General features: G+C 51.6%; 4 protein-coding genes across 4 annotated transcripts; 2 read left to right on the top strand and 2 right to left on the bottom strand.

The window, feature by feature from the left end:
* Positions 1-981: 981 nt before the first annotated feature.
* A1O9_03034 (uncharacterized protein) lies at positions 982-2,505 on the bottom strand (the record flags this gene model as incomplete). Its single annotated transcript, XM_013408604.1, has 1 exon — positions 982-2,505. A coding segment is annotated over one exon (1,524 nt), but the record flags the coding sequence as incomplete, so codon positions are not given.
* Positions 2,506-6,078: 3,573 nt separating this feature from the next.
* Positions 6,079-7,766, top strand: A1O9_03033 (uncharacterized protein; the record flags this gene model as incomplete). The annotated part of the gene is made up of 2 exons (XM_013408603.1): positions 6,079-7,572; positions 7,632-7,766. The coding sequence occupies 2 exons, from the start codon at positions 6,079-6,081 to the stop codon at positions 7,764-7,766; spliced, it is 1,629 nt and encodes a 542-aa protein (XP_013264057.1).
* A 1,278-nt stretch (positions 7,767-9,044) lies between these two features.
* Positions 9,045-10,549, bottom strand: A1O9_03032 (uncharacterized protein; the record flags this gene model as incomplete). Its single annotated transcript, XM_013408602.1, has 1 exon — positions 9,045-10,549. A coding segment is annotated over one exon (1,505 nt), but the record flags the coding sequence as incomplete, so codon positions are not given.
* Positions 10,550-13,611: 3,062 nt separating this feature from the next.
* Positions 13,612-13,998, top strand: A1O9_03031 (uncharacterized protein; the record flags this gene model as incomplete). The annotated part of the gene is made up of 1 exon (XM_013408601.1): positions 13,612-13,998. A coding segment is annotated over one exon (387 nt), but the record flags the coding sequence as incomplete, so codon positions are not given.
* Positions 13,999-14,886: the final 888 nt, after the last annotated feature.

Genomic DNA, 14,886 nt, shown 5'->3' with positions numbered 1-14,886 from the left:
CACTGCTTCCTATATTTTGCTGGCCACGAGTGCAGCAAACCGAGCTCCAGACTGAGTCCATGCAAGCATCTGGGTACCTAAGCCATCAATCCTGATCGTGTTGGCTCATCCAACCAAAAGAGCCCCCAGCCTCGATACTTAGAGCCGTTTATCGTCCTTAGCCGGTTCAGAGTCGTTCTGCTCCACCGTTTACAGGGCCTTGCAGTTGCGCGGGCAAAAACCAACTCCAGGGAAGTCTCTGTCCAGCACTGGTCATTCCAGGCGACAGCTGTCAGCAGATACGTGAACCATTGTATAACTTGAACTGATAGATCTTCTAATTGGTTACCACCGGCTTCTCTTGTACAATGTGCTATGATATCTCGTGAGCAACCGCCGTTATAGGCAAGCTCCACTCTTGCCGGACGACGCCAGGTTCGGGTGCTTGTTTGTATCGCCCCGCCAGAAACCTGGCTGTGAAGCTACTTGTTCACTTTTTGTTTATCGATAGTCTGGATAGAGAGCCGTTTGTCAGTGAGGCTTGGTGTTACACCGCTGGTCCGCTGATCAGCCGAGCAGGATTCTTGTATGGGAACTATGGTCGCAACTGCGGAGTTTGCTGGAATTCGTTGCTTGAGTAATGTCTACCAAGGAACAAGGTCATGCAGTTCTGGATCAACAGGGTCAATTTTGGTTTGTATTTATCATTGACGAATACTGACTTATGGAGCTAGTTCTAGCTATGTTGCTCAGATGCTGTTACATGAATGTTCTCGCAGACAATGGCGCATTTCAACTATGCTTGGACGGCTGACAGAGTATCGGAGACTGTACTCAATTTGCCTATTTCTAGTGGCCCATATTTACGAAATTGTGTTACATTGTTCATTGCAGATCACTGCTTTGTTGTTTCCATTATTGGCAGATCCTGAGAGGCCGGTGCTCTCATCAGTTCGGCATCTTCATATCTTGACCTCGGCAGTATACGACGGAGCACATCACTTCCAAAGTCTTGATCGCACGGTCAACTCTCGAATAAGCTCCATCAAGTTCAGCATGCAACTCCTCGGCTGTCAAATTGCAAGAGTCCTTGACCCACCAAGGGGCGACATTTTCGATAGCGCGCATGACAAGACAGGCTTGGTGGAAAATCATGTCGCCGAACGGGATGATCTCGTCCTCTTGCTGCCCGCTCAAATATTCTCGCTCGCCTGTGACTCCTTTGCAGCAGTAGCCTGCATGACCAAGAGCAGCTGGTAGAGCGTCGAGCTTCCGGAGTTCTGTCATGAAGGTCTCGTAGGAATGCTTTGGCCAGTCATCAGCATCATTGACAAGTGTATTGGCAAATTCTTCGTAGATCGGATACATGCCTGAAAACTCCAAGTCAAGTATTGCCGAAACATTGAGTTGGCCATCATCGGATTCGGTGACCAGAACATTTCTTGGTGACAGGTCGTAGTGTGTGAACATGTGCTTCTCTCCAACCTCTGCTTCGTCAGGGAAGGATGCCCAGCATTCGGCCCGGCGGCGTCTCTCTGGGGGAAAGGCGATGTCCAATTGTGGAAGAGTCTCTGTCATAAATCGGCGGACCGCGCTTGCCATTGGCTGACGGATATACTCATAAATCTCCGAGTCGTGGAGTTTGCGGAGAGCGGAGTTCAATCGATGAGTCACGTACTCCAAGTGAGTTGTCAAAGGACGGGATGGTTGCACATGTCCAGTAAGGCGGCCTTGAATATAAACATCAGTACCAGGTAAGATGGATCGAACATACAGCGTCGCAGCAGGTGGAGCAGCCATAGCCTGTGGTATGAGGACCACATTACCAACGGCGTTCCCTCGAGGCATGTTTTTGCGCCAGTCAGCAACATAATTTGCGACTTGTGTCATAAGTGTTCTGCCTTGAGACCCCTCGAGATCTTTTGGGTAAATGATCCGTCCAGGCACGCGACTGAGTAACATCCATCCTTGCTTCAAATCTTGCTTATCGTCAGCGTCAGAGATGGACAAGCTTCTCAGCCCTTGGGTTGGCAGATGTTCATGTGCCTCGAGAGAAACAGAACCGAGAGGATCGCTTCTTGTTTGAACTCTCTCTCCATCCTCCGACCAAGAAAGGACTCTGGGAACCGACATGGACGGGCAATATTTCTCCAAGAGCAAAAGGCAGGCGATCTCGTTCTGAATCTTCCGAGCGTCAAAGCCACGGCCAATGACCTTGAGGGCGTAGGAGGTTGTAGCTGGGGTTCTTCGCGATGTGACTCTCTCGAGTGGCTCATCATCCCCGGTGTCAGAGGCGTCTGAGGCGACGAGTGATTCTTCACCGGAACGCAGTTTGGTGTAGATGTCGACATAGTAGATTCGATTGTTGAACGACTTTCCTGAAGGCAATTCTTCAACGGTGATCTCGCCTGGATCGACCTCGTCGAGACTCTTGCATACAATCGACTTGATCTTGGCATCCGAAAAGTGAACGTTGTAATTCGGGTTGCTTCGTGGAGTTGGCATCTTGACCAGATGGGACGTCTGAGGGTGTCTGATCAACACTTTCTAGTTGCTTCTGAACGGAACACTTGACGATGACGAAGCAAGTCGACAGCAAGACTTATTAGAGGCCCAGCAGGGCAGCTGGTGTGAGTGTGAGGATTGAAGGTGCAGGGTACTTTGGGCTGGAAGTCAGTATTCTTGTGCGGAAAGTGTGAGATTTGGTTAATGAAGTGGAGAGAGGAGAGATTGCTTCGAGAGAGAAGAAGCGTCTGGTTTTATAGTAGGAGAGCAGAGGGAGCTTACGTTTGCTTTTCACTTGACGCAGGTGATTCTGTAGCGGGAGAGTCTCGTAGAAGTTGAGACCGTATGATGGCTGAGAGCCGATCTTGTGGGTTGTTGTTATTGTTGTTGACAAAAAGGTCATCTGGGAAGGAACGTTGTGTGTTCACGAGTCAGGCAGTCGCAGCCAATAAGCGCTAAGGCGGCGACCGGAGCGACTTCACGGTCCATGGCAGGATAGCATCGCCTTGGACAAGCCGACATTGTCACCATCAGATGTGGCTGGCCAACAGCCGGTCGGTGGATGAAAGTGTGAGACACTCAGGCCAGATTCAGTCCTGTTCTGACAAGGTTCAATATCATTCATATCATGCATCTGCTGATCTTCTGTCGCTTGTCATCCCAGTGAGCACGTGGTCTGGCGTCTGTATTTATGAGTGTATATATATGCGTCACTTACGTCGCAAAAGACTGGCATCCTCTCACACACAGCAAGCAGAGCAGTGTCTGCTGGCCCGAGGCTACACAACTATAGCCTCCCTCGTGATCCCCATTGACGGGTTGCGTCTTGCACTCTGCCATCACCAAGCCTTGGCCGGAGTCCTTCATGCATTCGTCTGGGAGGAAGCATGTGGAAGAGGCTCGCCTATCTGTCCTTATGCAAATGGTTGCCACCTAGCCATGCCCATATCAAACGCTGCTGGCAGAACAGTGGGTTGAACAGTCTGCTTTCTAGCTTCTGGCTGGATTGATTGCGCCTCGCACGGCATCACCTCCAAAGACCAAATTAGAAATTCCATTTCTTTCTTACCGACATCTTGAAATCAAGCAGTGTAAAGCTCACTGTCTCCGCAGGATATGCAAGGCTGATAGGCGAGGCGCTCGTCACATCTGTGAGCATGTGTCGTGTGCCTGTTGAAAATAGCACGAGGTTGTGGACTCACCCCAAACACTCGCATCTCTTCTTCACCAACATCCTTGCGGGAACATGGAGCCGTTGCACAATCACACTGGCTTCGACCAAGATACGCATCAATCTCAATGGCTCATTGTTTCGGGAGACAATCATCTAAGACCATCTGTCCCGAAGAATTCCTTTGACCAGGGATGCCCAACTCATGCTTTTGAGTGGTCTGAATCCATTCTCTTTGATCTCACCCTCTGGCGACAGCAAAGACGTGATTGCGCCTGCAGTGTCGGTCGTTTGACACTGAGGCTATGGAGGCCTATTGCCATGGAACATCAAGCCAACGACAGTCTCTCACCAACTTGAACACTGGCCTGTTGGTGGTGAGCTCGGATCCTACATGTGGCAGGAAAGGTTTTGATCTGGAAGGTTGAAACACTGAAAAATATGTCTCCAGGAGATCGTGGTCCTCTGTCTTGACCGGGCATCCGGGAAGACGAGCTCAAGTTGATGATGACTTATGGGTCACGTCCTCGTCAGAATGCCTGGCTTTCGCTCGGTCGTAATCACGGGTCTGATCTGTGCCCGTGCCGCGGCCAGCTCACTCGGCAGAATGAGGCTGCAAGCCTGCAGGGAATAGCTTGTTCTCGCAAAAATAGGGGAGACATATGATGGGGAAGATTTGCCAGCGACCGAATGAAAAACTAACTGGAGTTGGCGCCAAGCCGTGAGCCGAGAAACAACGAAAGCAATTGCGATGAAAATAGAGCTGACTCAACAACAGCCCGCGCACCATCTCTGCCCCGTTTGCGCTGTGAGGTATGTATGAGTACCTGGTACCTCATACTCCGTACTCCGTATCTCGGACAGAAACTCTTGAATCTTGGTCGAAGGATTTGGCAATCTCTTTTTTCGAACTGCCACCAGGGTACGCAGTACCCCATATTCCGTAGGGGAATTCCGAACTCTGGCACAAGGCTCTACAGAGACCTTGCATCCATCTGCTTCCCGAGCAGGTATCATGTCTTGCTGTGCCCGTACAGAGCACACCTATTCATAAACCTATTTCCTACTCCTGCCCAGAATACTGAGTGTACAGACAAGCTTCAGAGTCAAGAACCGTTCTTACGAGTATGGAGTGCTTTTGACTTGAAAATCAGTGTTTCCAGAGGACTTTTCCTTCCCGTGTTGGCCCATCACTCTACTCAACCATGCGGTCAGTACCCAGCCCACCGAGCCTTGGCTGCCGTTAGCTGCATCAGGCCCCCTTTTCCACATCTCACTACTCTTCTCGGTGGAAATTATACATTTTCAAATGCAGCTAAGCGAACCAATGGCGGTAGATCCGCCCCCATAATGCATCGTTTCATTCGTGGTTGAAATGACCGCCATTCGATTTCTTACCCCCTCAGCCTGATGGACAGATTCCGTGCTATAAACAATCCATCACGTTATCTTTTCTCCCCCCTTGCAGCCATGAGCAATATTGCATCTGCATTCGGTTTGCCATTTCAACGACAAGCTTTTCGTTCGCCATGTTTGTGTATCCGCCATTGTGCTTTTCAAACGCGCCGGCTGCGGCTGCCGCTCAGCCTAACCGAAAGATAACAGTAGTCGTTTCTCGACCAGCAACGGTGATCAACACCATTATGCCGAGGACGGGGCTTGGGTTCACCTGGGTACACTGCCCACTTCCAGGTCTATCTCAGACTTGGATGCCTCTATGAATTGATGTTTCTGGGTCTGGAAGGAGGACAAGTGACACTTTCAATCTGTCAACCGACAATGTGAGACATGCTTCAGAGTCATAGGTGGATTGTTGTACAGCAATGGCCGAGTTAGAACGGCTTCTGGAAAATCCAGATACGTACTCCGTACGAGTACTCGTACAGACGTGCGGATGATCCCTGCCTGGACATCAAGCTAGCCCGATCGCCAAGCAGCCAGGTTAATTTCAATAGCCGTTGGGCTGGACCTCAGTGGCACTCATTTCGATACAACTTTGTCGGGCTGGTAAAGCCGCAATTATGTACTAGTTACTGACTTCTATGTTTTGCTGGGAACAGTCGCACGAGTTCTTTTCCCTTACCTTCTCTTTTCCGGGTGTTCTTCTGCAGAGCCCCAAAGGCACATTCGTTTTGCGACTTCTTTGATTTGGCTGCCACTCTTTTATTCTCGCCTGTCTGCGCCTGGCATTGGTTCCTTTTCATATCAAAAATTACATTCAGCACCACGCTGGTCGTTCTTCCGTTGACTGGACCGTTGCGATGTCAATCTGCCAGAATGGGGCTCCTCCCGTAAGTCACCACACTCCCATACCTCATACATGTGGTATTGGTGCCTTGGACTAGCAGCTGGTGCCATGACATGTCTTTAAGCTCGGTCGCGAAACAAACTTAGGACATGGAGCTGATCGTCAGTGCTTCTAGATGCTGCTGCCCTGGACAAATGTCACAGTTACCACAGATCAATCCGCCATCATGAGAGGCATCCAGGTGTCCATGGGCAATCCGCCACAGATAGTATCCCTCAGACCAAGTACCTCAGATGACGTATTGTATGTGGTGAACAAAGCCCAGTGCGCACCTGAATACAACTCATCATGCATTGGCTCATACGGAGGCGTCTTTGATTATGGAGCATCCAACACATTTCAACAGGTAGCCGAAGGACAGTGGAACGGGACGAACGACGGCAATCCATCTCAGTTGTCTTACGTTCACTTCAATGATGTTTTAGGGTTCGGTAACGCTACTCTTTATGGATTTCCCGCCATCTACGATGAGCCCGGCTATGGTGGGCAGGGTGTCATGCCTCTGGGATCAGAATCTGATTTCCTCCGAGCCGCTGTTAAGGATGGAATGATTCCTTCCACAGTCTGGGGTCTATGGACAGGCAGTCGCTCCACCAGTAACCCTGTCGACGGATCACTTGTGCTTGGAGGCTATGACAAGACTCGATACAAGGGAGAGTTTACCAAGTTCGACTCAGAACCCAAGTGCGAATTTTGCGTTATCGTTACCGATTTGATGTACGAAACTGAGGATGCGTCAGTATCATTATTCTCAAATGCTTCCGAAACTCTCCAAGTTGCCCTCCAACCTTCAACTCGTGTTCTGTACGTGCCACAGAATGTATGGGAGAACTTCCGGGACGCGTCCGGTGGCATCTACGATGCGGGCTATCTCAACTACTATGGCACAAACCCACCCAAAGGCAACATCTCCATCACTCTTCAAAATGGTTACAAGACGACAATTCCTACCGAAGAACTGTTCTACTACCCCCGCGGCTACAATGATGAGGGCAAATACGATATCAAGAACAACACTTATCAGATCGGCCTTTTGATGAACCAAACCAACGACGGATACGTCATGGACTGGGGTATCCCGTTCTTGACCATGAACTACATCATCGCCGATTACACTCGATCCCAATTCAAGATGGCTGAAGCAATTCGTACAAATTTCGAGAACCAAGGCGGCGGCTACGCTCTCTCGGCCTCGTGCGATCCTACCACGTCATCCACTGCATCAGCGACAGCCACCAACATCCCAGCAGTGACTTCGTCGGTTTCACCAGCGACTGGAGAGAAAGCGGATCACACCAAAGCCATTATCGGTGGCGTCGTGGGTGGCATTCTGGGTCTGATTGCGGTCGTCGGAGGCCTGGGATTTCTCTTCTGGCGTCATCGGAGAAGACATCAAGCTGCTGTCCTGAACGGCAACAATAACAATCCCGCGTACGGTCAAGGAACCCCCCAAACACCTGCCATGTCCTATGCGAACACCGTCACGGGACGATACTCACACTGGACGGCGATGAGCCCCACCGAGAACGCAACTTCCGAATTGGGTGATACACAAAAAGCCGGGCCAAATGTGTCTGTAAATCAATGGTTGTCAAGCCAAGATAGCGACGTAAGTGGAGCTCTATGCGGATGGCCCCAGACCGATGCTAACATTGAACGTGACAACAGACCCAGACGGTGACTTCTGACCCATTCTCTCCCAACATGAATCGCAACACCCAGTATACTGCGTCGCCTGTGCCACCTGCGCCAAATATGGACCGTCCGTTTGAGATGCCCGCACAACCCTGGGATACAAAGTAAACTCCTCCGAGCGGGCAGCCAGCAATTCCCGGCAACGATGACTCGATGATGCTCTTCGACTTGTTCATGCAAACCCTCTCCCAAAGCCAGTTGAAGTCACGAATCAACCGCGAGATTGCTACTTTTTGAACTAACGCCCCTCTCCCAACCCGCTCGCCCACATCGGACATCTTATGATTCACGACTCGCATATTCCAAGTTCTCAACATGTTGTAGCCTGGTTCGGCCATTTTGGGTGATTTTTATTGTGTTAACCTATCCGATCATCCTCCACCACTTCCACTACGTATTACTTCTCTCTCTCTCGTCGTCACCAGATACCACCTACCCACTTGGAATAATACAATGGAGTACTGGAAAGCATCGGAGGAGGGAAACGAAAGCGATCTCGGCCATTCGCGCGTGGACTCCGACCTTGGGGTCCGAAGGAGGGAGTGCAGTACTGCGCATCATTCCCACCGCCATTCTCACCCGCTACCGTCTTATCTTATGGTTATGTTTATTTATTATTGTGTACTCAAGGAGAAGCGAAAGCGCTATGCCATGCTATGTATTCTATATATGTCTCTGTTGTAGAAAGGCGGCGAGGTTTTAGATGAAACATTTCCGCATCTGGCGCACAAAATGTGTCCCGTCCATCCCATCGGCTTTCCATCGCGAACCTCCGACCGTAGCATGTTTTTGTACCTTGGTATCCTGGGCAAACCACCTTGCAGTCTTCAATCTGAGCCCATCTAGGCATGCATGTGGCAAGCAAGAAATGTATTTCAGTCCCTTCGGTCACCGGGGCCTTCGCCCCCCCAAATCAACCGTACTCGGTGCCTGACACACGAGAGCATTCCATCTTGTGGGAATCTATCTGAAGGGCCTCCCTCCAGAGGCTTCCTGGCAAGCAGCTGTGTACATACCCCAGACGCCACACATAGGGTGCAATTCATTAAAGAGAAGAGAGAGGAGCGAGGCGAAGTGTGCGCCGCACTGTGACTGGCTTCTGAAGAGCTAGATTCATCTCCTGGTCTCTGCTCCAGGCAAGCAATCGCCGCAAGTATGATTCCGTATACGCCTGTGCATGTGATCTGCTCGCCGCGATGGGCCCAAAAGGTTTATCTCCATCAATCCGATCTCAGGGTTATGAAGTTGGGGTGGGGGGGGGGGTATACAGAAGCCAGGGCCTCGGGCATACAATTGCCATCCTTTCCTTTCAAAAGACAAAAAAGACTCTCGCACCTGCAAGCCGCGAGGAGGTGAAGAATGGAAGGTCTCTACCTCGCGCATCCATCAAATCTTCCTCCTCAACCTGAGCCTCCCGGGCATAGCGTTGGCAGGATTCGCCGCACCACTGAGGACCTGGTACGCGGCGTGGCCCTCGATAGTGCGCCTCTTCGCACCTGGGATGCCGTCGGCGTATTCATCAACCGTCTCGATCGGCGTCCAGGAGTCAATCTTCTTGCCGTCGAACTCCGCGGTGAAGTCGACCTCCTTGACAATACAAGCCAACAAGATGCGAGACTCCATCATGGCCAGCTCCTGGCCGATGCAGTTGCGGGGCCCCTTTTCGAACGGCCGCCAGGCGTCCTTGCCCGCAGGCGTGAAGAGCTTCGCGTCCGGGAAGGGGGTCTCGGCCGGCAAAAACCGCTCGGGAATGAACTTCACGGGCTCGGGGAAGTACGCTTCGTTGCGGTGGATCATGTGGGCGACAGGCCAGGCGTCGAAGCCGCGGATCGGGTAGGAGCGCCCGGTCTTGGGGTCCGCGATGAAGAAGTCCTTGACACCGTCGTCAGACGAGAGCACCCGGAGCGTCGACGCGGGCGGGAAGATTCGCAGCGTTTCTTTGAGCACGGCGTTCAGGTACTCGAGCTTGTTGATCGAGTGTGGCTGCGCCCGGATCTCCGCGGCGATTTGTTCGGGCGTGCAGTCCTCCCCGAACACCGAGTCGAGCTCCGTGGCGACGCGCTTCTGCACGGCCGGGTGCAGGTGCAGCAGGTACATGGTGTAGGAGATGGTCGCGGACGTTGTGTCGTGGCCCGCGAAGATGAACGTCTTGAGGCTGTCGACCAGGGTGTCTTTGAAAGCGGCGCTGAAGCTGGCTGTTTGGGTTGTTGATGCGGGATTTTCTCTCTCGTACGCGTCGAGTGCGAGGTCGAGAATGCTGCGTCGTCGTTCCTTGGATGAGACGGGCTTGCTTGCGTGGCCGTTGGTTTGGGCCTGAGCCGCGCTACTTCGAGCGGCTATTTCCCTGTCGACCTCCTTGCCAATCAATCTATTGAGCTTGCGTGTGTTCCACCATAGCTGGAAGGGTCGAAGGGGATTGAGGTCATCCAATGGCCCTATGCTCGTGGCGGGCAGTAACACAATCTGACGGCGAAATGTCTCGACGATGGGATGAGGCCTGATCTGGGAGTTGAAATCCGTATCCATGGCCACCTTTCCGATGATGTCGATAGCATATCTCGTCGCCATCTTGTCCAGCTGAAACAGCTCGTTGGTCTTGGCCTTCTCACGGCAGGCGTTGACGAAAATCAGAGTGGAATCGAGCATGTACGGTACCAAGGACATCAAATGGCTCGCTGCGAAGCCAGGGTTGAAGATGGACCGCAGCATCTTCCATTTCGGCCCGTCGATGGACACCATGTTGTCCTTGCCGAGAAGTTTGTTGACATATGAGGATGTCAGGGTAGACTTGGGTAGTGATTGACCCGTGGTGATGTATTTCGAGCTTAGCTCAGGGTCGGCGACGAATATCCATTGCGGTCCAAATGGCCACCAGTCAAGGTAGAAAACATCTGTACGTCGGCAAAATCAGAATGAGAGTAACTGAAGCCCTGAGCGAACTGCAGCGCAGAAGATAACTCGCCCAGACGAGAAGTTGAGTTTTTGGGATCTTGACTGGGCGCTTTGTTGAAGGATAGCGATGCTCAGGTCCAACCACATGAAGAATCAAGGAAGGCTTACCTCCAAGATCGTACTTTTTCCGAATATAATGCACCCAGTTCTGAACATGGACAGATGGCGGGAATAGTTTCTGGCATTCACCTGCAATCTGGAGATGACCCCAGAGCCTGCTCGATGGTGGTTGAGGCTGCAAAAGTTGTGTGTCATTAGCATGTGCTTTTTCTTCTCTTTCAAATCCGACTGTTTGAATGAATTAGGCGGGGGATCTTTACCAGTCCGTCGAATTTCCGCCTTTGCTTGAAGAGTAAATTTATGAAGTACGCAATGCCCGCTGCGAGGAGCGCCAGCACGACTGAAGCCACCGTCCACATTGCGTTGCGGCCTCAACACTCAGTCGCTGGATCTGGACAAACAAAGTTCTAGAAAGAAAGGGCAAGATGGAAAAGAAAGACCGTCTTACGAGCCCTCAAGGGCGCCGACATGGGGATAATAAGTACAAAGAGTCTATGGTCCAGGAGGGGCGGGTATAGCAAGTGCCACTGTCTTTAATTTTGGTAGATATTCACGGCTTGAAGGGATAACGAATGTATGCTTGTGCCAATCAGGCAGCTCGACTAGGGATAACCCTCGCTTACTCGTAATCCTGTCGGTGGCATGCAGACCTGCTTGAACCGAAACCGAGACTTCGTCTTCGCTTTTAGCGGCAAAATGGGCGCTGGGGAGACGAAACCGAGTTGCCAAATTGCAGGGCGAGACGTCAGCGTCCGACGTCTGAAATACCCGTACGGGGGCCAGCAAGATGGGTACGGAGTACGTGCGGAGTATGGAGGACCGCGCATGGAAGCGCTGCAGGGGCAGTATTCTTGGGAGACGAGGCTAAGCTTTCTAGTACGATGACTGTCAGAAAATCTTGGTACTCCGTATTATACTTGTCATTACCGCCTGAACGTTCATAAAAACGAAACACCAACCTGCAACTTTTGAGAAAAGAATCCTGTGGGTTCCTCATGTCAGCACTGCCAACAACGGCGCCGTCATAGTGGAAAACGTGATTCCATATCCCCGAGCCCGGGAAGGTCTAGGTTGGGCTCAGAATGCTACTATGTTTGGTACTCGTAAGGTACGGAATACCTACTTAGCCTTGGCCCTCACCCTCCATTGCCCGTCAAACGTTGGCGTGATGTGCTTGTAGTTTAAGGCCTCCCACAAGCTTAACATGGACTCACCAACACCGGCAAAAGGCTCTAGACCCTGCAGGACAAAGTACGAAAACGCCTCGCCAGAGCGGAGGAAGCCGCTGCAACATGGCATTGAGGGTGTTGCGCGGTTCTTCTCAAGGCTTCAGATAAGCGAGGACTTCTGTACGACGTGTCGTAGCCCAGAGCAGAAGCTGCCGCACATGTCGATAATCAATAGCCATGTACAGAGTCCTCCGTACGGAGTACTCAGACAGGAGTAGGAAATGGATACATCCTGGCAAATGACCAACCCCAGACTAACCTCAATGTCCTGGTGCAGCGACCTGGAAGCCAGGAATGGTCAGACCTTGGGCGAGGCTACGAAAAATGGCTTTCTCGGAACAGGACGTTCACTCCATGGCTATGGCGAGTCCCTCCGATCCCTCGGATTCTGTTGCGAGGAGGCTAGACTGGGCGTAGCCACAGCTTTCAAAGCGCCTGCTCAATCCGTCTGCTGCGCTCGATGTGGCTGTCGCGTTCTCAATGTTCAGCTGCAAATCCGCCAGATGAAGACAGACGGTAGACCGTTCACATGGGCGTAAGCTCACGTCATTTGAGCTGCAGTCTTTCAATTACATAAGTCCCCCTTGTAGCGCCTTCCTGGCAAGATTGGTCCCACCCGCCACAACGATCCCAATCGGTAATGCCGCAGCTCCAAGCGTTCCAGCCAAAGCACCCGTCGCACCGTGGCTCTGCAATGTAGTTAGCAAATATGCATCCTGCAGGGACGCCTGCTCCGTAAACAGAGGCTTGCACTCCCGCCGCGATTGAACCAGCTTGAACACCTGCAGCGCAGAAGCCGAGCGCAGGTAGTATGTAGGTTGTGCCGATCGCGGCAAGGGTACCTGTGCCGGCAGCGATAGCTGAGCAGAAGTAAGCTAGAAGTCAACATCATGTCCGGGAGATAACACCTGGACCAGCGTAGCTTTGAGCCATTATAACCTCGTTGCGATGATACTCCGCACAGGAGAAGGATCCATGGGCGTGACAGGGTACCGTTGCGCCTCTCCAAAGGCCAAACAACCTGGCTCGGCGGCTCGGCGGGGTGGGTGCTTGTGCTACGAGTGCTGCTGCGTCTCATTTGGGCAAGTTAAGCGAGCATCAAGTGGATGACTGAGGTCTCTGCCTATTACCTCGTTCGAGTTTATATAAAATTTTACCAGGCAAATGATGACAACGAGCCCCTCTCCTATGAGTCCGAATCGTTCTCAATGCTAAAGCATTTGCACATTTGATCTCTCATGGATGAAGACTTTTTGCGGCCGTGGCGCGTCTTAGCATTCATATTTCGTTAGCGCTGTCACATATGTCGAGTTAGTACGCACTAAAAGCGGATCTTGGCGCGAACAGCTCCCCTCAAGCCTACAGTATTTTTGTGTTCAAACAGGCGGACCGCGAAACAGAGCGTCCTCGATTCCCTATACTCATACTAGTCATCGAGAGGATGATCTCGAAGTGTTGTCCGCTTGACACCTCCCTCGAGGCCAGTGTATTGGTACACTGCGGCAGGTGTCATCGACGTGCGACTCAAATCCTCTATTGAACTCATGACGCCCAATCTTGCACACTCTCAGCCGAAGTGTGCTCGCCGATGGACATCTCAAAGCCTTAACTGGGGCAATTTTGTCTTTCTTGTCTAGCGGATAAGACGCAACCACGTCGTTGCCCACAGCCTCGCCTCGCAAATTGACCATGTTTCCCTTCACATGTCCTGCACAAATGAGGCTGAGGCCGCGGAAGTCTCGTCCGGAGCAACCGAAACTAGAAGTGAGCAGGAGCAACCTGCACTTATCAGCAATGTACGGGTGTGCGCTATTGCAGAGAAATACAACATTACATCCCTAAAGAGCCTCGCACAGGCAAGGTTCTGTATTTGGGCCGAAAGGAATTGGACTCATCAAGACTTTCACGATATAGTGAGAGACGTATTCCAGTCGACTCCGGAGAGCGACCGAGGTCTTCGGGACATCATTGTCCACAGCGTGGCTAAGCACGCCCAAAAATCTTGCTTAAAAACGGAATTCTACAATGTCATTCGAGAAAATGGTGAGCTGGGACTAGGTACACTGCGCCAGGTATTGGCCTCGCACTCTGAAGATTGGTCAGACATGAAATTGAGACCCAGAGCTATAAACTGAAGCTGAGGAGCTGAAAGCGTGGATTAAGCAGCATGAACAAAGGCTAAGCAGCCAAGTAAACGGACCAAATTCGACGTTTAGCAAGATCAGCGTCCTTGATAAATGTCGACATTGCCAAAAGGCACTTAATGTGTGCGTCGAAGACACCTATGGGGTGGCGCGGTAGTTCGATGCAAAAGTTGTCGAACCACGCATTATCAGAGTCAGACAGACCCCTTCTCCTTCGAGCCAAACTGTGTCAAGCACCGCCGAGTCTGAGTCTTGCGGGGACAGTGTCGAATTAAGTTCTGTTTCCTCTTTCACTTCCACTCTCATTGATGACGGAGCTGCCCATTCGACCGACAAATTCTGCTCTCGAAACGAAAATCCCGCTCGGATCCCAGCAGGTATGTTTGTGAGCTCCCTTTGATGCGTTTCCGGAGTTCGTGTAGTAGCTTGCCTTGCGGAACGTAGAACCTCTGAGTTGTTGCCGGTTTCTAGTGCAGATCGTCATTTGGTAGCCATCTAACATCTGTAGAAACCCAGAGATGTCGCTGTCCATTCATTTAAGCGCTGCCCAATCACAAATATATGGTCTTACCCCTTCGGACTAGGCGGGGTCACTGTCCTCCTCAGGTGGCTACGGTCGGGGTTCTGTCAAGCAGATCTCTTGCACGCCAACGAAGCGAACGCTCGTACATCTTAAGAGCTTAGCCCGGTCTGGTCATGTCAAAATTTGTTTCGATTAAACTACTTTTCAATCTCAACAGTTCTGTTGCGGACCGTACGTGTGCTACAGGGCTGTGAATTGAGGATCTCGGAGTATGTTACTGCGTGTTAGGAGTGGAGCCGCTCTCTCCACAGGCTTAATCA

Source organism: Exophiala aquamarina (genome assembly GCF_000709125.1).
Source record: "Exophiala aquamarina CBS 119918 chromosome Unknown aczIA-supercont1.2, whole genome shotgun sequence".
Lineage (NCBI taxonomy): Eukaryota > Fungi > Ascomycota > Eurotiomycetes > Chaetothyriales > Herpotrichiellaceae > Exophiala > Exophiala aquamarina.
This window is presented reverse-complemented; position numbering and strand designations above follow the sequence as displayed.